This window comes from Notolepis coatsorum (assembly GCF_963971535.1).
Source record: "Notolepis coatsorum genome assembly, chromosome: 7".
Lineage (NCBI taxonomy): Eukaryota > Metazoa > Chordata > Actinopteri > Aulopiformes > Paralepididae > Notolepis > Notolepis coatsorum.
In genome coordinates this window covers 166,864,297-166,890,409 of record NC_140171.1, presented here as the reverse complement: position 1 = coordinate 166,890,409, position 26,113 = coordinate 166,864,297, and the positions used below count along the sequence as shown (strand labels likewise).

The window sequence follows — 26,113 nt, the reverse complement described above, 5'->3', positions numbered from 1 at the left end:
GTATGCAAACAGAACCTGATAGAGAGGGCTGTGGAGTATCAGAACCAGCCAGTAACTTAAATGTACCTGGTGGATTGGAACCAACTATAAATAATCAGCTTCTCTCTTCACACTGTTCTGGAACTGAGACTGATGACAGTGATGATTGGAAGGAGAGTGAAGGACCTCAGTCAGGTTTAATGACTCTGAAACCAAAGAAGATACAGAAAATAAAAAGTGTATCTAAGAGCAGACCTGGGTTCAGCAAGAACAGAGATCTGAAGAGATGCAAAAATAATGATACTGGAGAGAAACCATTTAGTTGTTCATTTTGTGGGAAAGGGTTCAGATGGAATGGAGATCTGAACATACACATAAGAATTCATACTGGAGAGAAACCATTTACTTGTTCAGTTTGTGGGAAAGGGTTCAGTAGGAAGCATTATCTGAAGAGACACATTGCAACTCATACTGGAGAGAAACCACTTAGTTGTTCAATTTGTGGGAAAGGGTTCAGTTGGAAAGGAGATCTGAAGACACACATGAGAATTCATACCGGAAAGAAACCATTTAGTTGTTCAGTTTGTCAGAAAGTGTTCAGTTGGAATGGAGATCTGAACACACACATGAGAAGTCATACAGGAGAGAAACCATTTACTTGTTCAGTTTGTGGGAATGGGTTCAGTAGGAAATCAAATCTTAAGAAACACACTACAACTCATACTGGATAAAAGCCATTTAGAGAAAAGCCATTTAGTTGTTCAGTTTGTGAGAAAGTGTTCAGTTGGAAGGGAGATCTGAACACACACATGAGAATTCATACTGGAGAGAAACCATTTACTTGTTCAGTTTGTGGGAATGGGTTCAGTAGGAAGGATTGCCTGAAGAGACACACTGCAACTCATACTGGAGAAACAACTTAGTTGTTCAGTTTGTGAGAACGTATTTAGTTGGAAAAGAGATCTGAAGACACAACAGGTGTAACAACAAAGCAATAACAATATTGAAACACCTTTCTTATATTATTGTCAGAGTAATACTGTGTGTGAGAGAGAGATGAATGAGAGAGCAACCATCAAATCTCAGTATCAGTTGCCTCAGTCTTTGTTTCTGTAGAGAGAGAAAATAAATGTATTTAGTCAAAAGGCTCCCAGGTGGAAAGCTTTCACAATCATTATGATATAAAAAAAAATATATATATTGTTAGTGTTAATGATGTCTTGTAGATTATTATGGATATTTTCAACTCTATTCTTTTAAGGACTGATGGGATAGTTTATGAAGTCATAAAAGTAAACATGTAGTGAAAAGTACAGAAATCCAAACTGGCATTTTTGGTGGCAGCATAGTCACATTACAACAGACACTGTGATGTATTCGGTTTCCGTTTGAGCCTCTTAGTTGCAGTAGGTGAGTGATCACAAGTGCGTCACACTAGGAAGTCAAGACACACAGATGTATGCTGAAGTTCGATGCATGAAGCAACATGTAAACGAACAGCCAATAAATGTGAAGTTAACTTTGAACCTCGGTTGTCAAGCCTCGTCAATATAACTATACACCTAGCTAACATGGGGCGGGCTGCTTTGAGCGAACGATACACACTCACAATCAAATCAACTGCTCGCACCACGGCTTATAACCTGAGTCAGGAAATATGGAAGAGTACAAGGCTTCAGTCTACACTCTGCGCAAGGCTGTTAAACTTGCTAAGAGGACATATGCTGATAAACTGGAGACACAAATGGCACAAAACGACACAAGAGGCTTGTGGCGGGGACTGAAGACAATAACTAACTACAAAGTCAGCGCCCCCTCAATGGGGAGCGACGACGCCTCTCGCGGACAAACTCAACTCCTTCTACGCTCGGTTCGGTGTAGACAGTGTCGCCGCTAGCCCTCTGGCTAGTGACGTCACTGGCGCGGTGGCTGTTGTGGAGGGGGGGGGGGGCAACCGCGGGGGGGCGGGGGCGCTCTCTCGTTGTCGGAACACAGTGTGGAAGAGCATTTATGCAGGTGAACACCAGGAAGGCTGCTGGCCCAGATGGTATAACAGGACGCATACTTAAGTCCTGTGCCAACCAGCTTGCCCCGGTGTTCACCGCCATATTTAATCAATCCCTGGCGGAGTCAGTGGTCCCTACCTGCTTCAAGATGTCTACCATCATCCCTGTACCGAAGAAACCCTCCCCAACATGTCCAAATGACTACAGACCGGTGGCACTCACCTCTGTGGTCATGAAATGTTTCGAGAGGCTGGTCAAGGACCACATTTGTGCCTCCCTCCCCAGTGATATGGACCCTATGCAATTTGCATACAGGACAAACAGGTCCACTGACGATGCGGTCTCCCAGGTACTGCACAGCACTCTCTCCCACCTTGACCGTCAGAAGGGGGGCTATGTGGACTTCCGGTTTGACCGCGGAAGAACATGGCTGCTTAACTCGCGAGCTCCCCGACAGCAAGATGATTTAGCCCCGGGAAACATTTATTAACAACACCAGGGTATATATTTAATAGGGATGACAGAAGGGGCTATCACGAGACGTAGGGCGACCACGATTACAACTGAAAAGGACGACGGAATGGCAGAGAATGACGAAGTAATGGGAGGAAAAGATGGCGACGATGACTGTGAACAAGAAGCCACGCTGTTGAACATATACAACGAGCTCAAAGACTTCAGAAAAGACAATGAGCGTCAGTTTCGGGAGATAAGGAATGACATGAACAAAATGAACGACAGGCTCGGTGAAACGGAGGGGAGAATCGGAGAAAATGAAAATGTGCTTGATGCGGCGACGGTTTTAATAAAAAAACTGATACAGAGGCAGGCCGACATGGAGGCTAAACTGCTCGACCAAGAGGGCAGAACGAGGAGAGAGAACCTGCGGGTGTATGGTATCCCGGAGGAGAAAGAGGGAAAAGACATGCATGGATTTCTAGACGGCTTGTTTAAGGACGCACTCGGACTGCCTCATGACATGGACCTTCGTATCGAACGAGCACACCGGGCACTGGCCCCAAGGCCTAACAACCCACAGCTGAAGCCACGGTCAATCGTGGTTAAGTTCGGGAGTTACAAAATGAAGGAAGAGATAATACGCCGAACATGGCAGAAGAAGAACGTCTCATGTGGCAACGATCGCTTCTATGTCGACCATGACTTCCCCACTGAAATACTGAAGAAGCGAGGAGAATATGCCGAGGCCAAGAGAATAATGAAGGAGAAGAATCTCAAGTTCCAGACACCGTATCCAGCGAAGATGAGGGTATTCTACGAGGATGGCACCCGCCTGTACCAGAGCGCGGCGGAGGCGACGGCGGATATGGCAAAACGTGGATTCAAGATCACCGTGGTGAACCCGACTACCGACCCGGACCGAGAGGAGATAATGCGGCTGTCTACCTGGCAGACAGTGGGAAGAAAACGGGGACCGGGGGACGACATGCAGGCGACGGGGACTGAACGCCCCACACAGCAGGGCAATGGTCATCACGGATACCGGGAGAAACTACAGGGATTCAGACGGGGACAGTCGGAGGCGGACAATTGAGATAAAGTTCATGAAGCGCATGGATACAGATAAGTCACGGGGGCATCGTCATAGAATAAATAACATCACAAAATGCCAATAGGTATATAAAAGAAAAGACAAAAAAAAAAAAAAAAGGGATTGAAAAAAAAGGAATATAAAAAAAAAGATGTGTAATGAGAATAGAGGGCAATAGATAGGAGAATATGATAAAACTGTGGGAGGGGAAATATCCCGGATGGATACAGGAAAAGTATAACGAAATGAACCACAGGCCATTATGGCTATGTCATAGAAGTTACAATATACCAATATATATCTGAGAGATATACAAATGTTAATTGTTGGAAACGTTACCGTTTTGTCAAGTTCAGTTGAATTGATCACACTGTATATAGATTACAGTGTGAGCCATACGTTACAATGAACCACAGGCCATTATGGCTATGTCATAGAAGTTACAATATACCAATATATATCTGAGAGATATACAAATGTTAATTGTTGGAAACGTTACCGTTTTGTCAAGTTCAGTTGAATTGATCACACTGTATATAGATTACAGTGTGAGCCATACGTTACGTCAGGGTTTACAAGATAATAGGGGCACAGTTTTGGGCAACCTGCCTTGTGCCATATGCACTCCTCTGTTAGTCGAGGGGGACCAAGGTGCATGGGTGAGTATCGATCTCACACTCGGTACGACTGTTCTATCTGGGGTCATATCGAACGTAGCTTGGGTAAATGTGGGGGGGGGAAATGTATTTATGTTTTTTTTATATGTTCTTTTTTATTTCATTGTATGCTATACTATTGTATATATATCTTCACAGTCTCAGGCACTAGAATACGTCCTGGATTGCACAGGGGAGATGCATTACGAGGAATATGGGGCTGATTAAAATAATATCGTGGAATATAGACGGATGTCATCATCCCATTAAGAGAAAAAAGATATTGACGTTCTTGAAACAAAAAAATACAGATATTGCACTAATTCAGGAATCACACCTGGATGAGGAGGAGTCGGCCAAGCTTAAAAGGGATTGGGTGGGACAAATATACTATAGTACGTTCTCTTCTAGGAAGAGGGGGGTGGCAATATTGGTGAGAAAAAACTTAGACCTAAAGGTGCACAATAGTTTCTCACATGATGAGGGAAGATGGGTTATATTGGATGCTGATTTAGAGGGCTACTTTAGCTAATATATATGCGCCCAACGGGTCATCCTCAGACTTTTTCCATGAGGTATGTGAGGTGATCAGGAAAATAGGGAATAGCAACGTAATCATAGGGGGGGACTTCAACTTGGTTGGAAACACCTTAATGGACAGATCGTATCAACCCAGGACCGCTGACAACACAGGGAGACTGGCGGTTGGTGTTCTGATAGAGGAATTGGGTCTAGTGGATATTTGGAGGGTTATGAACCCACAAGAAAGAGACTACACGTTTTACTCTCACCCGCATTCCTCATACTCTAGAATAGATTATTTCCTGATCTCTAGCGCACTGGTAGAACAGGTGGCAAGTACTGGGATAGGGAACATTGTAATATCTGACCATGCTCCGGTTGATTTAGTGATCACATCCATGGAAGAAGGGCAACGATCTCGGAGATGGCGATTCAATAACCTGATGTTAAATGATGAAGGATCGTGTGCGTACATTAGAACTATATTTAAGGAATTTTGGGAACTTAATGAAGGGTCAATAGATGATAGTGGCATAATGTGGGACACATGTAAAGCTTACATGAGAGGACGACTCATACAATACGGTGCGATACTAAAAAGGGCAGAGAAACAAAAAATGACAGCGTTAGATGAGGAAATTAAAATACTCTCGAAACAGCACAGTCAGAGACCAGACCCAGAAACGTGGAGAAACCTAAGCAAATCCAAATACGAATTGAACAACATATATCAAAAGAAGGCTGAATATGCGTTATTTAGGACCAACCAAAGATACTATGAACAAGGGGAGAGAGCGGGTAAAATACTAGCGAATCGGGTTAAACAAATGCATAATCAAAATATTATATCCTCGATTCGTAATAAAGATGACAAGATCATTACAGACAAAAAGGAAATTAATAATGTTTTCAGGTGCTTCTACCAGGACTTGTATACCCCACAGAAGGCGGTGGATCAGCTAAAAATGGACGCGTTCTTCGACAGAATCAAATTACCGTCATTATCGAAACAACAGGTAAAATCAATGGAGGGGGGGGTCTCGATAGAAGAAATACACGCGGCAATCAACAGCCTTAAATTGGGTAAAGCACCAGGAGACGACGGGTTTACTCCCGATTTCTACAAACAATTCAGTGATATAATCGCTCCGAGACTATTAAAAGTATATGAGGATTCATTGTTAAAGGGGGGCTTGCCCACTAGCTTGAGATCTGCCACTATTACATTACTACAGAAAAAGGGCAAAGACCCTCAATGCTGTGGAAGCTATAGACCTATATCCCTGAGCAATTTGGAAGAAAAAGTATTGGCAAAGATACTTGCGAATAGAATAGAAGATGTATTACCAACTCTGGTGCATTCAGATCAAGTGGGCTTTGTGAAGGGGAGAAACTCAGCTGATAATATCCGCAGACTCCTACACATAATGTGGAAGGTCAGGAATGATGTAGAACCTACAGTGGCCTTCTCATTGGATGCCGAAAAGGCCTTTGATAAGGTGGAATTTGCATTCTTATTTCACACACTAGAGCGCTTCGGGTTCGGACCATCGTTTACCGGGTGGGTAAAACTGTTATACACAAATCCGATGGCATCAGTATTGACCAACGGGATCGTATCCTCGCCCTTTAACCTAGGGCGGGGGACGAGACAAGGCTCTCCGCTTTCTCCCCAAATGTTTGCGCTCTTCCTCGAACCACTTGCTATCGCACTAAGGACTAATCAGGACATCAAAGGGATAATAGCGGGACAGGTAGAACATAAATTATTTTTGTATGCGGACGATATCTTATTGGTATCCAGCAATCCCCGAACAGCAGCTGGGGTCATTGGAACTATTATCGAGTCCTTCTCCGAAATATCTGGGTACACAATCAACTGGAGCAAGTCAGAAGCAATGCCTCTCTCTAAATGTTGTCCCCCTGATATCAGAAGGGGGTGGCAATACAGATGGATGCCGTCAGGGTTGATATACCTAGGAATAAAGCTGATCCCAGGTCTGAAAGAGTTGATGCAAACCAATATTGCCCCTATAATCGAACACATTAGTGCTCTGACCCAGAATTGGGCCAAAATGAATATGTCCCTCCTGGGAAAGATAAACCTAGTAAAAATGATATTGGCTCCCAAATTAAATTATATCCTATATATGTTGCCGCTGACTCTCCCGACCCAATTACTCAAACAGTATGACAAAGTCATTAATGTTTATCTGTGGGGGGGCAAAAGGCCGCTATTTGGACGGGCCAAAATGTATGCAGCAAAGGAAAATGGCGGCTTATCCCTGCCTAAACTAGACTGGTATCACTATGCATTCTCGCTCTCCCAGCTCTCCAAACTGAATCACTCGTCTGAGGAGGCACCTGCTTGGGTCAAGATGGAGGAGGAAATGATATATCCCTCATCTCTGGAATCCTTCCTGACACAATCAGACAGACCTATACCTTTTAAAAACCCTTTAATGGCATTTATCAGGGAAACTTGGAATCAATCGCACAAAATGACTGGTGATAGCCCATATTTAACTACGAGAGCCTCTATATGGTATAATAAGAAACTAAAGATTGGTAAGAAATCAGTCATATGGGACGATTGGATTAAAAGGGGGATACATGTACTAGGGGATATAGCCGGGGAGGATGGGGTCTTGCCTTTTGAGGATATTAAAGAGGATTTTGATATAGATAATAAAAACTTTTATAAATTCCTACAGATTAGACATTGTATATCGTCATCAATAGGAGGACCAAAGTGTGGCCCGATTACTGCAATTCAAGAAATATTCTATAAAGGATGGCGTAGGAAAGGCGGTGCGTCAAGATTTTATGATGTTATAAGAGAATACAATGCACCCAAATTGGCGGGTCTGAGATTGAGCTGGGAGAACGATGTACGTGAGGATATTACTGAGGAAATGTGGGAGAAACTGGTGTCCAAATGGAGTAAATTCTCTAGGGAGGCGCAATCACAACTTATTTTTTACAAAGTGTTGAACAGAAGCTATTGGACGCCTAGTAAACTGGCCAGACTGAAATTAAGGGACAGTGACATCTGCTGGAGATGTGAGAAGGAGACAGGCACTTTACTGCACATGTTGTACGAATGTGAGAAGGTCCGGAAAATGTGGGATCAAATTGTGATATTCCTAAGTAAGGTCTTGAATGTGAAGATAAATAACGCCCCAATGGCATGTGTTTTGGGTATAGTACCGAAAGGGATTAAACTGCCTAAATACCGGGGAATGTGGTATAGAATGGCCATGATATCAGGATGTAGAATTGCATTACGACATTGGAAATCACCTGTTGATATTACTTTTAAAGAATGGATGGAACTAATGTTCCGGACAGCATCATATGAAAGGGTGACGTATAGAGTCGCAGGGAGAGAGGATATTTTCGCTGAGGTATGGGACAGTTTTCTACACCTGACTGAACGGTCTGGGGACAAATGATTAAGATGGGATTACAATATTATCAAGGATGAATATGAAAAAGGGGATTTGATCTGATGTTACTTGTGCTTTATAATGTATTGTGTATATATGTACATATATTTTATGTTCGGATGGTGTGTCTATGGAACGGTCACTGTCTCTATCACACTCACATGTGCGCAGGTATAGCCGCATACAAGTATCTAGGATACACATATTCATATGTGTACATAATAGGTTTACACACACTCATATCAGGGGCACACATACATGCACATACTCATTTATAGGAAATAGGCATACACATACCTACATATACACATAGTTGAAATATAAGCTTTCACTGACACATAAGGGGGATACACATGTATATAGGAGACACACACATACGTAGCTGAGACGCACATATATATACACATCTGAGATATACACTCGCATAGGGGGCAGAGGCACACATGGATACGAAACACACACAAGAGATAGGAGTACAGTCACATACCAGGAAGATGCACACACACACATATGAGGCATGTACACATGCTTACGTGATACACGTACCCACATACATGTGTCGGAGACATGCGTGCATGCATGTTATCATGCACAACTGCATATGTCTGGGGCGCTTTCTCTCACATGCAATATGGAGAAGGGTGGCATCCCGATAGAGGATGCAGCACATACCTGCTCGAAGGTAGTTCGGTCTACATGCAAGGCATATATATCAGGAAAGTATACGCATAATGTATAGTATAGTATGTTTCTTTTTTCGTAAGTATTTTTTTATTTTCCATGTCAGTTATTAATGTATTTGTATGAGTCCTTTACATGTTTTGTATGTTATGTGAGACTGTTGTTCATTGACTACAGCTCAGCGTTCAACACCATAGTCCCCACCAGACTGGTGGACAAGCTGATCGAGCTGGGTCTGAGCTCCGCCCTGAGCGCCTGGGTACTGGACTTTCTGAGTGAAAGACCCCAGGCGGTCACGGTGGGGGGTCAGACCTCCAACACCATCACCCTGAGCATCGGGTCCCCCCAGGGCTGTGTTCTAAGCCCCCTGCTGTACTCACTCTACACACACGATTGTGTGGCCAAGTTCAGCTCCAACTCCATAGTGAAGTTCGCAGACGACACGGTGGTGGTGGGGCTGATCTCGGACAACGACGAGAAGGCCTACCGGGAGGAGGTCGAGGTACTGAAACGCTGGTGCCAGGACAACAGCCTGCTCCTGAACATTGGTAAAACCAAGGAGCTGATCGTGGATTATAGGGGAGGACAGCAGGAGACACACACACCACTGATGATTAACAGGGCTACCGTGGACAGGGTGAGCAGCTTTAAGTACCTGGGGGTCCACATCTCAGAGGATCTGACATGGTCAACACACATAGACACAGTAGTAAAGAAAGCGAAGCAGCGCCTCTACCACCTGAGACAGTTAAGGAAGTTCAGAGTATCGGGGAAGATACTCCAGTCCTTCTACTCAGGAGCTGTAGAGAGCATCTTGACCGGAAACATCACTGCCTGGTATGGAAACAGCACGGCACAGGACAAGAAGGCCCTACAGAGAGTGGTGAGCTCAGCCGAGCGTACCACGGGTATTGCGCTACCTCCCCTGCAGGTTCTATACAACAAGAGGTGCAAATCCAGAGCCTGCAGAATAATGAAAGACCCCCACCACCCCAATAACAGCCTGTTCCAGCTGCTGAGGTCAGGCAGACGCCTGCGAACCCCAGCTACTAGGACAGAGAGGCTTAGGCTCAGCTTCTTCCCCCAGGCCATCAGAGCCTTGAACAATGAACATTGAGTGCCACAGAACACTGAACTATCCACACACAAGCACACACGAGCACACACACGACACGCACGCTGTGCACGCTCACACACTAGCAGCCACTTTAACACGAGCGGGCACACACTCACGCCGCACACACGCACACTTATGGCCAAGAGGAAAGGCCACTTTAAATTAGTATAACAACTAGGGGTGGGACGATACATCGATCCAGATCGATACATCGATGTAATTATCAACAATCGAATCGGATCGATGCGATGTAATAAGATCGATTCATATCGATACTCTTATTTTGAAAATCCTGTGGCGAGTCTCATATCCGCCCAAGAACAACAGCAGTAGCTCCGTGTGTGTAGATGTTACAGCATAGCATTCTCCCTTTCTGTCTGTGTGTGTGCGCGCGTCTTTGGAAAGACCAGATGAGGTCAGAGGAGTTTGATGTTTAAATGTTATTTAAACATAAACAATATAATACATAATAAATGTAGGCCTATACATGATCATGCAACATCAACAAATTGTTGTAGGAACAGTTTGGGAGAGGGAGGTTGTGAGTTTTGAGTTCCAAAAAATGTAGCTTAAAGTTTAAAGCTCAATATATAAAAACGTGGCACTTTACAGTGAACAGGAGGTCTATTTGTATTAAAAACAATAGATTGATTTTCCTTTAAATGTCTGGAAGAGCTCAAAAATACAAATGTCAAATGATATTTATTACCTTTTTTTTGTTGATCTAAATGTTACTGATTGTGTTAAATGGGCATATGATATCATCTCATATCAATTGCAGGCACCTGAATCTAATCGTATCGTATTGTATCGTGAGAGACTTTGTGATATCGGCAAATATCGTATCGTTGTCCAAAGAATCGATATCGTATCGTATCATGATGAAACTGGTGATTCCCACCCCTAATAACAACAGGAACAGTGTATTGCACTACTAAAGCTACCTAGCATGCCCTATATGCTCTGTAAATACTATGTACAGATACCGAGATGTCACACCACTTTACCTGTTAACTGTTTATTGCACAATGTTGTTTTTTTATTGGATTCTATTATATGTTGTACCACTGTTTTTTTATTGGATTCTATTATATGTTGTACCACTGTATTGCACATCGTCGCGGGCAAGACCACCCGCATTTCATTGTATACTTGTATGCCGTGACAATTAAAACTCTTGATTTGACTTGACTTGACTTGCTCAACTGTTAGCTATTACTGCTGTGTAACGTTTTTTCACAAACATGGCTAACGTTAGCTAGCAAGCAGCCCGCTATCTAACTAGAACGCTAACTAGCAGCTGACTACTGGATACAGTACAGTTCCAATAGACTAACATTACACCTCTGTGATTTAAATGTGTCCTGACCTTAGACTCGAGGGTTGGATGCAAGTAATGTTGGTGTACAGAGATTCAGAGTTTACAGTGTGACAATGCGAGACAGGCACTTTCTGATCAGATGGAATAACGTTACTATTCATTTGGGGAATATATATATATATATTTTTTTTTAAGCTGTATTATGCTTGTCCGACAATTTTTTTTACTTGTCGGTGATGGTGCTGTTTACCACAGCTGCCTCGAGTATCGTGTCCATACAATTTCTCATCCTCACAGATCTCGTACAGATTAGTAACCCGATCTTCTAACTCTTTGATTTTCTCTTTGAAGTTGAGACAACTAATCTGGAGATACTGTGTATGTTGTCATCTTGCCTTATTTCTCTGGTCTCTTCAGGCGGCTAGGCTAAACTGAAGCTAAGCTAGTACTTAGCTGTTGATGGTGGGCCTTGTTGTCTTTCGCTGGTCGCTTCACAACCGGGGTCTAGGGTAGTCTTTTTATGAAATAATCCTTGCCTTCAGCAGTGCAATCCTCTCTCCAGGTGCCGACAGTCATTTGTGTTTAGCTGACAAGACAGAGACTCCCTTCACCTCCCTTCATCTCGCTAGTCCTCCCACGGAGAGATCCTGCTACGCTTGTCCTTTCGACGATGCACTGCGGTCATAAATCTGAGTAATATAGATTAAGGGTTCTAGAGAAGTACCATCATAGGAACTGGAAGTTAACATACTGAGTATTTAGAATTGAAGGGTTATAATGAATCATTCATTATAATGTTATGGTAGTGATAGGGCAGAGCGACAGAAAAAAGCAGCTGGCAGCAGGAAAGCAGGAAGCAGGTATATGAAATGTGGTCTTATCTTGACAATTAGGCTACCATTTGTTTTAACAGTGGTCTGCTTTGTTTACACCAAGGTATCACAACCAATCTGACAATGATATATTTAGTTGAAAATTGTCCTTGTAATATGTAGCAGTAACCTAACCCTATCTTTTTAAAGAAGAATTTGTCTGTTGTCAAGGCAGAAAACCAATGATCTGTTGAACATTACAGATCAAGACTTGATAGTCTAACAATGGCATAGCCGTCAGTGCTGAAATCGAATCATGGCCTTAAAATCTAAAGTCAAATTCAATCGTGGATTTGGAGTATTGTGACGCCCCGTTTTTTAATTTAATTTCAAACCTTTATTTAAACTCGAAAGGCAACTGAGGTTTCCCTCATTTACAGTCACGTCGAGTTTACATACAGAGTTAAGCAAAAAAAGGCATACAAAATCACACAACATCGATAATAACAATTAGACACGTAAGGATAACAATACAATACTTAATTGACAATGGTTGGAGATAGAGTTGTTCCGATACCGATACCAGTATCGGAAATGCCGCCGATACTGCCTAAAATGCTGGTATCGGCGAGTACCCTCTAGTAGTGGTTAACACTGTCGCCTCACAGCAAGAAGGTCCAGGGTTAGATTCCCGCTTGGGGACCAGGTTTCCATGATGCCAGTTACCCAGGTGGGGTATCTCCCAGGCCTTTCTGTGTGGAGTTTGCATGTTCTCCCCGTGCTCGCAAGGGTTTCCCCCCCGATAAGATAAACCCAATGGAAAAACATGCACAACAACAGATCGCTAACGCTGTGGCGTCCTTGACGAAGACGGACAGGAGCACTTGGATTGGTCCCCTGGCGCGGCTCACGTTGACGCCTGTCTGCTCCCGGCTGCCCTTGGGGGGGAAGGACGACGGGATGGGTTAATCGCAGATACGAATTGCATGCATGCATCGCATGTGTGCCGATTGATGACCTCTGAGCAGGTCCTAAATAGAATTCTGCGTTCCGATACCATATGACTAGTGATGCACGATATATCGGCCGCCGATATGGCAGTTTTTTTACACATCGGTATCGGACCGATATCAAGATAGGGCCGATATTAAAAACAAAAAAAAAAATTTTTTTTTTCTTTTTACATGTTTTGGCCTTAAATAGTTTCAAAATATCAGTCATTTCTGAAAATAAGTTACAAAAGTAAAAAAATTATGCGTTTTGGAAAATAGCTCTTTATTTGATTATCATAAAAAAAGTGTTTTCTATACAGAGTATCGGTATCGGCCAGAACAGCAATATTAATATCGGTTATCGGTATCGGCCACAATTTTCACATCGGTGCATCACTACATATGACATAATTCATCAAGAACACTGCGGTCTGCTGAGTGAGCAATGAGCATTATAAAATAAACGTGTTTTTAACCGACCATGAATTAAAGTGTCAATGCCATTTATATAGTATATATGATTGCAGCCAAAACTACCCTTGTTCCGCTTAACACCATTTACAATCGTATATGCAGATTTGTTCTTGGCTGTTCATATAACACTTATCATTCTATTATGTATGAAAATCTCAACTTCCCTTCTCCCACAATAAGAAGACAACAACATTGGTTACAGTTTATTTTTAAATGCATTTACTTTAATTATCCTCAATACCTTAAACAGTATATTGTACCGGGGGCGCCCTCGTGGCGCATACCATAGTGCCTTGCGCACCTACAGATGAAGCGTTTAGTATTCCTGGGCGCTTTGCCGCGACGCGCGCACGGTTATATCACGTCGTTTTAATTAATTGGGAACCCAGGCTGCTGTTCTGTTTTATGCCGCCAGGAGGCGCAAAGTCGCCCGGCGCGGCGGCGGTCTATTGATTATTGACTTCCTCATTCAACACTGTGTATCCGCGTCTGTGATTTGCCTAAACGTTATTATTTTGGTAACGTCTTATTTCTGACTACAGTACAGTATGTATTACTATCTATTACTACCTACTATGGGCCAGCCGTGTATAGGTGTAACAGAGTTATAATAGTTCAATGGTTGTGATGGCGGAGTTACAGTAGCGACGCGTCCCCTTCCTTTGCATATCGTTTTATTTACTACTACCTACACTATGCTGCTATGTCTACTATCTACTACTACTTTGTATCACAAACAGTACTGTATTTGCAAAACTGATATGTCATAAATGTATAGATGTACACTAGCAGTACTGTCTACCTGTATGTCATGTATGTCATTATGAATTGAAAATGGGGGACCCTGATGTAAACAAGACGAAAGTAAAAATAAAACGTTCAAACTGTTCCAACTTGTGTATTGTTTTCATAAAAGTTGACTAAGATTGTACTCTTGTATTTTGCACTGTACAGTATGTCACAGGTGAGCTTGCTAGCCATTTGATTGTTAACGTGATATAAAAAAAATAATCAATAATTGATTGATTGATTGAAAAGTTTATTAACAGATTGCAGAATGGGTACAGTACAGTACAGCTCAATACATACAATTGTTAAGGGGATGCAGACCAGAGAAAGACTTTCGTCTTGTTTACATCAGGGTCCCCCATTTTCAATTCATCATAACATATATGACATACATGACATACAGATAGACAGTACTGCTACATCTATACATTTATGACATATCAGATTTGCAAATACAGTACTGTTTGTGATACAAAAGTGTCCAGAAAAAGAGTGTATATACATTTGGCGTAGAAACTGTACATTGGAGGAGGGGGGGGGGGTGATCATACGGGTGATCATACAGAAAGCATCCTTGAAGCTGTCATTACAAACAAAGTTTTAGTTTTGAATCACTTCTCTTGTAACACAACTCCTGGTCTACAGTTCTCCTGGTACAGTGTGTAAACCCATCTTAGGTCCCGTCATCTATTAACAGTCTATACTGTAGTTGAGGGGAACCTGTGTCAGAAACAAAAACAAAATTACAAACATCTCAAAACAATCTGGTCAGACTACTGCTTGACCTTACTCCTAGAACCCACCTCACCCCTGCCCACTTTGACAACCTAGGATGGCTTAGAGTAGACACAACTTGCAATGGGCCTGGTCTACAAGATACACTACACGACCAAAGTACCCATGTACATGTCAAAATACTTCCCACTTTCAAAAACACTCTCAAAAAACACCTACGGGAGACTGCAATTCTAAACTGGCCCCTGTAAATGTCCTAACACAACCCCCCCCCCCCCCCCCAATGTACAGTAAATGACCAAGTATAATAATAATAACTTTGTTTTATATAGCGCCTTTCAGAGGACCCAAGGTCGCTTTACATAGGGGGGGGGGGGGAGATGACAAATTAACAAACATAGTGGACAGACACAACATATACATATAAAGTGAGAAAGTTAGGGGTTGAAGGCCAAGTTGAAGAGGTGGGTTTTGAGCAGTTTTTTAAATTAGTCCAGAGTTGGGGCGGTGCAGAGTTCTGCTGGGAGGGAGTCAATATTCCAATGTACAGTTTTGCTTGTTCAGTTGTACAGTGTCCCCCACCCACTCTTCCTACCCAACCTGTGAACCTGATGTAAACAAGACAATTTTTCTGTTTGATATCTCAATGTTTTGTAATAAAAAAAATATTCTGATTGGACAAGAGATAACAATTATTTGCATCTTTATTGTAACAAATGTATGAACAGTCAGCAATAGATGTCAAATGATTTACAGTAATATCAAGTAACAAGTGACTTATATCTCGACCATTAGCCAATGGAAATGCATCTTCAGAAATAAGATCAGATAAACAAGACTGACACAAAACTGATGAATGATGAAATGAGCACATAAAGTGCAGACATACTATAAAATCCTATCTACATGGGTGTTCCAGGTTAGTGTGTTATCGACAAAAATCCCAAGATATTTATATGAAGAGACCTGTGAGATGGACTGTGTGTGGATGACCACAGGCCTGTGGTCCCCAACACCTCTGGGGTCAAACACCATCTCCCCAGTCTTCTTAACATTTAAAACCAGACAGTTATTGTCGCACCAGTTTTTAAAACCTCTGGATTTCCAAATAATAGTCAGCTATGGTCACTGTCATTCTTAATTAGAGCTAAAACTTTATTTAACAGATTGCAGAATGGGTACAATACAGTACAGCTCATAGATAGATAGATAGATAGATAGAAGAAAAACAAACCTGTGCGAGTCTTAATTCTTTATTTTTGTCAATATACTATGCAGTATACTAATATACAATGCTATATTACATCTGTTCTAGCAATGTTGTACCAATGTTTACCATATGTTACTGTTTTACCAATCGTATGCTACAGCAGTAAAGGTGTTAATAATTGGAATGGTTTGAATTTTTTTTTTTTAGAAATCATGGAATTAATGTAAAAACACAGAAAGTATATTTAGATTCAAAGGCAATTTTAATAGCTTTCAATGAATACAGTTTCTCTCCTGTGAAATACAGTTAAAGCATTCACTTTTGACAGCCCTAGTATTTACAGGACATAACATTGTTCAAATAACAATGAAAACATGACAAACTGAATTTAAATAATCCACATCAGTAAAACTAAGAGGCCTTGATTTTCCATTTTAGCTTTAGCATAACAGATAACAGATAACTCCGTCTCTCCCTCACTATCTGGTAACGCATGGTCTGGTGGTTTCATAACAACACTGTGGCACATATTCGTTAAGGCACAGCACACAGTCACAATCTTGTCAATGAAAGAAAAGTCCTCGCCTTCAAATGGAACCAGCAGTTGGACTGGTATGGTATTATGTAGCATGCGATACTTATTGCGTACCAAACCGATCACTCTTTCAACATGGACCCTGAGGTGAGCTATTTGCTGTGTCTCTTCTACAGATTTTGGATCCATCTGGGCACGTCCGCTTGTGAATCCAGGGATTTTCACCGATGCACACATTAATGAAACATGGTCCCCAATGTCAAATCCACGGTCTGCTAAAACCAAGTCTCCAGGCAACAGTTTATTGAGGAGACCACTGTTCTCGGTCAGATGCTTGTCACTTACACGCCCTCCCCACCCTTTGGAAATGAAAGAGATAGACCCCTGTGGTGTAATGCCAATCAGGTACTTAACAGTGTGCTTTTGCTTGTAGTGGGAATATGTCTGTGCCTGCGCTTTCAGATTTGATGGTCTCAGTGCCAATTTCAAAGCAGTCCAGAATAACCGCAACACGATTGCCAAAAGCCTCTACAAACTGATGTGGCATGGTTAGTTGGAGGCAATGTCTTGGGCCAGGCACGTGGGGGCATCATTTGAGCTGTGGGCATCCACTGTGGTGCCGGCGGGGTCTGAGATTGAGGCAATATGGCTCTTGCAAAAGTCCCCATCATCTGCAGGAAGAGTTGGGTGGTGGCCTGCTGCTGCTCCTGCATGGACCTACTTGTGCTGTATAATGACAATACATTTTAATCTAATCTAATCTTTAGACAAGGTTTAATAAGGTGCAAGGTTCAAAGTAATCTATTATTAGTATCAATTTATTTGTCTAAAGATGATCCATGATCCTTTTTGATGACTGCTATGGTAGAGTGTGAACTCTCAAATGGCAACGATAAATACTAGGTGGTGGACAATTAGCATTTCAATGGTGTGGGGGTTGCAGCCATCGCATTCCAATGTAAGTGTCCTTGAGCAAGACGCTTAACCCCCTTAACCCTCCTGCAAGACTGGGTCTCGGGCTGCCTGTCTGTTCTCCTCCTCCTTCTCCTTCAGCTGAGCCTGTAGCAGTGAAGGGCTTGGGGTAATATGTGGACTGTATGAAGGCATCTGAAATTCTCTCTCTTTAGTATCTTGCCAAATTCTGATGCAGTCAGCCTGCCCTCTCGCTCCTTGTGCCACAGTGGACATGCAGCCTGTCCCGTCATTTGCAGTTGTAGTTGTCTTGCTTCCTCAAGATCAAAGCTCTGGATGTGCTGTGGTGTTGGTATGCCTATGTCTGGAGAGAGGGGCATGGGGATGGTCTTGGTACAGTGAGAGGATACAGGCAGGGATGTTGTTGGGTTGGTCTGTGGTCGCTGCAACAGTGGGAGCTGCAGCGAAAGAAAAAAGAAATAGATTAGAAATAATTTGTCTCATTTCTTTCTCTCCCCCAGAACCATTACCATTGTGGTTGGAGCCCAGGCTCAAAACGGCTTAAGATCTTGAGGTAGAAAAATGCTGTTTTTGAGGACTTGATTAGAAATACAAAACAATGAATAAAAAATATATATATATTACAGAGGTGTTCCATAGACTCACAGGAATTGTGTAAAAGTGCCCAAATAGTGAAAGAAATAGTAAAATAGTTCCCCTTTAATATGATCTATGTCTCTAATTCTCATATTGGCGCATTCTTCCAATTCTCCTCTCACAATATTCACCCTCACTGAACTGAGTCATCTGAAAATGTGCTGATTTGTGATGTCAGAGACTCAGCTGCATGTTGAGACTCACACACTAAGCACAGTTACCATTGTGGTTGGAGCCCAGGCTCAAAACGGCTTAAGATTTTGACAACGGAACAACATATGAAGTAGTGCAGTGTTGTAGTACTCGGGTCCAGGACTTGGACTTGAGTCCGAGTACTGGACTGATTTTCAGGACTTGTGACTCGACTTGGACTTGTGCACTGAGGACTCGGACTTGGACATGGACTCGAGCATTGACTGCATTCGGACTCGGAAGGTGCAGACAAGGACTTGTGAATTGATACATTTATTTTAGTTTTTATTTTGTTATTTATTTAGTTATTTTTTGGTAATAGGCCCTAATCATTTGTAATAAGATATTGATGGCTAGTGCATTTGTTTGGCTATTTACATTTACATTTAGTCATTTAGCTGACGCTTTTATCCAAAGCGACTTACAAGTTCTGTACGACAAGTCATCAGGAAGGGTACAACTCTATCAGCTGAGTAACAATGTTCATCAAAGTGTTGAGTGCTACAGTGTAGGTTAGTTTATTAGGACAAGTGCATGACAGTAAGGTTAGTTAGGGTTAGATTTCTTTATTGTGTCTATTTATTGTGGCTATTGTGTCACAAAGTAAATAAACTCCATTTTAAATGGTGAACGCTGTGTCATTTATGTATAATGTAGACCTTTTTTTATTTGTATGTCAGCTCTTCGACTGCCAGAATGGAGTGGACTCAACCTTGATGACTTGGACTCGGACTCGGGTAATGGGGACTCAACTTGGGCTCTTCTTTGGTGACTTGGACTTGGACTCTGACTCAAACACTGGGGACTCGACACTCGACTCAGACTCGATATTTAGTGACTCGACTACAACACTGAAGTAGTGATGTACTGACTGTACACAGTACCAACGGAACAACATACTGTATGAAGTAGTGATGTACTGACTGTACACAGTACCAACAGAACAACATACTGTATGAAGTAGTGATGTACTGACTGTACACAGTACCACCAGAACATATGAAGTAGTGATGTACTGACTGTACACAGTACCAACAGAACATATGAAGTAGTGATGTACTGACTGTACACAGTACCAACCGAACAGCATACTGTATGAAGTAGTGATGTTTTAATGATTACTCTACATAAAGCAACTTTGATATTTCAATTCTTACATTTTCCATCTCCTTACCTGCACAACCATAAATTCTTTCTTTTCAAAATCCAGCTCCAAGGGTTTTTGGACCATGAGTTGAACTTGAGTTGCGCTTTCTGCAACGGTAAACACAGGAACTACGGCGAACACATCCTTGACGTCTCCAGCCAGGGTTAGCTTGATTTGTCCTCCCTGCACAATAAACATAATGATTCATACTTAATCACAAGTAACCACTCAGGTCTTGTTATGTGTCATACAGTTGGACAGTACAACAGGACAACATGGTCTCTGCTTTTTTCATTGAAGTGTTTTGAAACAGTGATAATAATTATATTATACAGTATATACTGTATATATATGTATCTATAATTGTTGGATATGTCTGCATATATCCCTCCCTATTCACATACCTGTATAATAAAATTTAATAATATGTACAGTATATATTATATCTATATCTGTATATATCCCATACCTACTCTCAATAGTTATACCACTGGCCAGCATGGCTTACCACCATATTCTTATATTCAGAGTTAATTATATTGTTTACACTGCTTATTTGTATCATTACAATAGTTGTATTGCCTATATTAATGTATTATACTATTACCATGCCCCTCTCCCATGTACCCCCCCCCCCCCATGCTACTACTGTATGATGCCCGCATTTCCCCAAGCGGATCAATAAAGGAATATCTTATCTTATCTTAGTACATTACCTGTATCACTTTATATAATTATACTGTAAATACATGTTGCATATATTACCAGTAGCTTGTTATATATATCACATTTAATTACTTGTACATTGTATATTATTATTGCACTTAACTGTTACAGTCTGGTACACTCTGGTTAGATGCCAAACTTCTTTTTGTTGTACTGTACTTGTGCTGTATAATGACAATACATTTTAATCTAATCTAATCTAATAAACATCAAATTAGAGACTGTTTTTTTCTTTTCAATATCTCTGTTTTTGTTTATCTTTTTAAAGAATAAAAAAAAAAAAAAAAAAAAATCCTGTGACCTGGTCCGCATCTCTGACAGTGATGTCGAGGGGGATGGATCCTGATGAGTGCTCAATAATCTCTCCTGTGAAGGTGTCCTGCGGGACACATGTATCTTCGCACCTGTAGAATTCGGGTTTGTTGTCGTTTATGTCGAGAATTCTGATCTGTACCTCTGCAGTGGTGAAGGCATACACCCCATGGATGTTCAGATTAGCCTCAGTAGCCTAGAAGAGAAGAGAAGAGAAGAGAGGAGAGGAGAGGAGAGGAGAGGAGAGGAGAGGAGAGGAGAGGAGAGGAGAGGAGAGGAGAGGAGAGGAGAGGAGAGGAGAGGAGAGGAGAGGAGAGGAGAGGAGAGGAGAGGAGAGGAGATAATTGATAACTTTACTGCTAGGCTCATATTTAATACTAGTACTACTATTACTACTACTACAACTGCTACACTACTACTGCTACTACTACTACTACTACTATGACAACTGCTACTGCTAAGACTAGTAGTAGTAATTTAAATCATTATTATTGGAAATAAATAAATAAAAGAGACATGTACCTTAACAATCACAACAACCTCAACAAAACTTCCGTTGCCAATGGTTTCACGGTCGATTTCGGACTTGACTGATATTTCTCCATTATCTTGGTTGATTTCAAAAAGGCATGTATTGTGTTCAATTACACTTGCTTGACTTGCTCACAATATAAACACACAGTAATACAGTAGATGATTTGTTTTATCCTATCCAAGGGATTCGTTTTGTGACATTAATTCACATTACCTGGCATTAGCAATAGAATGACAAACAGCAAGATGCATGTCATGATGTCAGCATGTATTGTGTTCAATTACACTTGCTTGACTTGCTCACAATATAAACACACAGTAATACAGTATGCTTTGTTTTATCAAGCGCGCACACACAGTGTTATATTAACAAACGCATTAATCAATAGTAACATATATCGCGCACGCACGCACACACACGACGCACACACGGTGTTATAACCAAATAACGCTCTGATTAACAAATAGTAATATATAGGTTTCTTTAGACTAGAATAAGTTAAATTAACTTACCGTCTCTGGAACGTTTAACGCTGGTCTGTAACGCTGTGACTGAGAAAAATGCATTTCAATAGTAATGTATATAAATTAAGAGCTTACTGATTGAGAGCTAAATCCACTGCCGACAGAAGAGACGCAATATTTACTTCCTAGTCCAGTAAAGTCCACGGCACTCTCTCTCTGCCTCTCTCTCATTTTGCCGAGGGCGGAGCTCGTCCAGCACGTTGTCACCAGCTGTATGAGAGCGCCCCCGCTGGTCATTGTTAACATTAACCACACCAAAACGACGTCATAACGGCAGGCAAACAGCTGTTCCAGGACTTTTCCCAGCTGTATCTGTACGCGGCCGACCCGGGTTCGATCCCAGCTCCCGTCGTTATTTGTCGCATGTCCTCCCCACCTCTCCTCTGTCGGTCCTGCGTGGCCAATAAAAAAGCTGTAAAAATAAAATGCTAAAAAAAAATAAAACTATATATTGTACCTTTCACTTCTAATTATCAACTTCGTCATTGTACTCAAACACTTTTTTTCTGTTCCAAAAACCTTTAAATCAGCTGGTAAAAAATCTTTTATGTTTAAATCTTCATCCGACTGGAACAATCTACCTGTCCACATCCGTTCAACATCATCTTTTAAATTGTTTAAAACTATGTTGTCCTCTCACGGTGAGACTATCTGCTTATGCTTTGGACCTCAATAGCATAATAAGAGATAGATTAACCATTGCTGGTGTTGCAGTTCATGTTCTTGTCGTTGTGTTGTTGTTGTTGACATGTTACTGTTGTATGCTTTTTATCTTTGGATTATTTTATTTTCTTGGCTGGCGTTGCTTACTCTGTTGTTTTGTTGCTTTTGTTTCAGTTTTGTTTTGTCTTTTTTGTTTGATATTTGTTGTTTTGTTATATAAGATTGTCAAATAACTCTGTATATTGTCTTTGCGGACCCCCTTGAAAACTAGATGGTTTCATCTCAAGGGGTTATTCCCAATAAAGAAATTTCAATCAGGTGCACATTGTAAGAAAATAAAAAGTGGGGACTTTCTCTAAAAGGATGAAACAGTGCTGATGCGTCTTCTATATACAGCCTTATGTAATACGGATTCCAAAACGTTGGCCAATATCTCCTCAAGTGGAATCAGATCCATTCTGGGGGGAAAGCTGGGAACATTTCCCTTCTCAACCATGCACTGCTCTGATGTTATTGGAGGATGATGCTTTATGACAACTTGTTAATGGATCAGACCATCAGTTTGAACAGGCTGACTCTAGAGGCATGTGGCAGGGCCTCAGAACAATGACAGACTACAAAGGAACCCCCCTCAAACTGAACAGTGACATCTCCTTAGCAAATGATCTCAACTCCTTCTATGCGAGGTTTGAGGCTGTGAATAACAACACCAGCCTACAAACCACGGCAATGGGGGGGGGGGGGGTCTGCTGATGGAGACTCAGTGTTCAGGGTAACAGAGCATGAGGTGAGACGGATCTTTAAAAAAGTGGATATCAGGAAGGCAGCAGGACCGGACGGCATCCCCGGCCGCGTCCTAAAAGTCTGTGCCGACCAACTGGCCCCGGTATTCACTGACATCTTCAACCTGTCCTTGGAACAGGCCGTCATCCCCACCTGTCTGAAGAAGTCCACCATCATCCCTGTACCCAAAAAATCTACGCCCGCTTGCCTCAACGACTACCGCCCTGTAGCCCTCACCTCCATAGCCATGAAGTGCTTTGAGAAGCTAGTGAAGGGCTACATCTGTTCCTCCCTCCCCATCAACCTGGACCCTCTGCAATTTGCATATCGCCCCAACAGGTCCACGGAGGACGCCATAGCCCATGTGCTGCACACAGCAGCATCACATCTGGACAAGAGGCAGGGGAACTATGTGAGAATGCTGTTCATCGACTACAGCTCAGCATTCAATACCATAGTCCCCTCCAAACTCATAGCCAAGCTCAGGGACCTGGGCTTGAACTATGACCTGTGCCAGTGGGTCCTGGACTTCCTGACGGGCAGACCCCAGGTGGTAAGAGCCGGCAACTGCACCTCCTCATCCATCACGCTCAACATAGGGGCCCCCCAGGGCTGTGTTCTGAGCCCCCTCCTCTACTCCCTGTACACACATGACTGCGTAGCACAGCGGAACAACAACACCATCATCAAATTTGCTGATGACACAGTAGTGGTGGGCCTGATCTCTGCCAACGACGAAAGGGCCTACCTGGAAGAGGTAGAGAACCTGTCACAGTGGTGTCAGGAGAACTGCCTCTCCCTGAACGTCAGCAAAACAAAAGAGATGATTGTGGACTTCAGGAGGTCGGGGGTCAAGGACTACAGCCCCCTCAGCATCGACGGGGCACCAGTTGAGAGAGTGAACAGTTTCAAGTACCTCGGAGCCCACATATCCGAGGACTTGACATGGACCACACACATTGACAGTGTTGTGAAGAAGGCACGACAACGCCTCTACTTCCTCAGGCGCCTAAGGAAGTTCCAAGTCAGTCAGAAGATCCTTAGGAACTTCTACTCATGTACAATAGAGAGCATCCTGACCGGCAACATCACCTCCTGGTTTGGGAATAGCACTGCACAAGACCGTAGCAGACTACAAAGAGTGACACGTTCAGCCGAACGCACAATTAGAGGGGGGCTTCCCACCCTCCAGAACATTTACAACAAGCGGTGCAAGGGGAAGGCTAAGAGAATTATTAAGGACTCGAGCCACCCGAACAACTGCCTCTTTGAACTGCTGCCGTCAGGCAAGCGATACCGGAGTCTTATGGCGAGCACAGAAAGACTCAGAAGGAGCTTCTATCCCCAGGCCATCAGGCTGCTAAACGAAAATAATCGCTAAACGAACAATAATCACTATGCAACAACCATCAAATGCACACAGCACACACACCCACACGCACACACTCACTCAAACAAACAACACACTGCAGCACCCACTCTCCACACTTTAGATCACACAAACACACTTACACTTTATATTTATTGATAAAGGATTTGCACTACAACTCGTACACCTACTGTGAATTGTACCTAAACTGCACCTCGTCCATTTATGCCTTGCACTATATTGTATTGTATATTAGTACACTGCACAGTATTGTATATTGTATGGTAACTACGTCTACGAACATTGTACATATGTCAAAACTGAACACTGTGACCTCTTTTTTTACTTCTAATTTTTACTATGTTTTTATTTCATACTTATCTTGTCATGCACAGTCTCTGGAGCGCAACAGTAAGAAGCATTTTGTACAAAAGTATTCTGTACTTCTGTATGACAACTATTAAAGAAACTTGAAACTTGAAACTTGTAGTCGATACCAATCCATCAAACGTGTATTGGCCTGATAGTGATAATGGGTATATAGGCTCTGTGCATCCCTATTTAACTTCCTGCTAGGCATGTAGTGTGAAATGGTAACCTGTACCCTTGTCAAAAGCAATGGTTACAACACATTACATTTAACTTATTGTATTCCCTTCTTTCTAGACTCCCTTGCCATACAGCCATTTATCTGTGATACCCCTGACCAGCAGGAGAGCAGCCCCAATGAGGGCCAGGAGGAGCCAGAGCTCCTACAGATGAAAGAGGAACAGGAGGAACTCTGGACCAGTCAAGAGGGAGAGCAGCTTCAAGGTCTGGAGGAGGCTGATATCATAAAATTGACTCTTGTCTCTGTAAAGAGTGAACATGATGAAGATAAACCTCAGTCCTCATGGTTTAACCAAACCCAGGACCCAGAGTCCCTACCGATTAAAGAGGAACAGGATGAACTATTTCAAGATCTAGAGGGGGCTGATGGTTCCAAGATGAACTTACACCTTGTGAAATATGAAAATGATGATGGGAATACTCTGTCCTCACAGCTCAGCCAAACCCAGGACCCAGAGCTCCTACAGATTAAAGGTGAACTACACCAAGGGCTGGAAGACGCTGATCACTCAGAGATCACAGGACACCCAGTTAAATGTGAAGATGGTCAAGATAACACTCAGCCCTTCCAGCTTCTTCAAACCAAGAGGGAGAAAAACAGAGAAGCTTACTCTTTACCCAGCACCTCAACTAAACGTATGAAAACAGAACCTGATAGAGAGGACTGTGGAGTATCAGAACCAGCCAGTAATTTAAATCCACCTGGTGGATTGGAACCAACTATAAATAATCAGCTTCTCTCTTCAGACTGTTCTGGAACTGAGACTGATGACAGTGATGATTGGAAGGAGAGTGAAGGACCTCAGTCAGGTTTATTGACTCTGAAACCAAAGAAAATACAGAAAAGAAAAGGTTTG

At 42.3% G+C, this 26,113-nt stretch overlaps 1 protein-coding gene across 1 annotated transcript; it reads right to left on the bottom strand.

Moving 5' to 3' along the window:
- Positions 1-16,224: 16,224 nt before the first annotated feature.
- On the bottom strand, positions 16,225-21,922 carry LOC311232032 (cadherin-related family member 2-like). Its single transcript, XM_084318698.1, has 4 exons — positions 21,821-21,922; positions 20,763-20,969; positions 19,763-19,918; positions 16,225-18,197 (listed from the first exon to the last, which is right to left on the bottom strand). The coding sequence occupies exons 1-4, from the start codon at positions 21,872-21,874 to the stop codon at positions 17,877-17,879; spliced, it is 738 nt and encodes a 245-aa protein (XP_084174824.1). The 5' UTR covers positions 21,875-21,922; the 3' UTR covers positions 16,225-17,876.
- Positions 21,923-26,113: the final 4,191 nt, after the last annotated feature.

Bases quoted from the DNA above. Each gene is read 5' to 3' on its own strand.
- LOC311232032 (XM_084318698.1), bottom strand. From the start codon at position 21,874: ATGCATTTTTCTCAGTCACAGCGTTACAGACCAGCGTTAAACGTTCCA. The intron at 19,919-20,762 runs GTCACAGGATTT...TTTATTGTGCAG, and splicing joins CTGTCAGAGATGCGGACCAG to GGAGGACAAATCAAGCTAAC. The intron at 18,198-19,762 runs GTAAGGAGATGG...CTTTCGCTGCAG, and splicing joins AAGAATTTATGGTTGTGCAG to CTCCCACTGTTGCAGCGACC.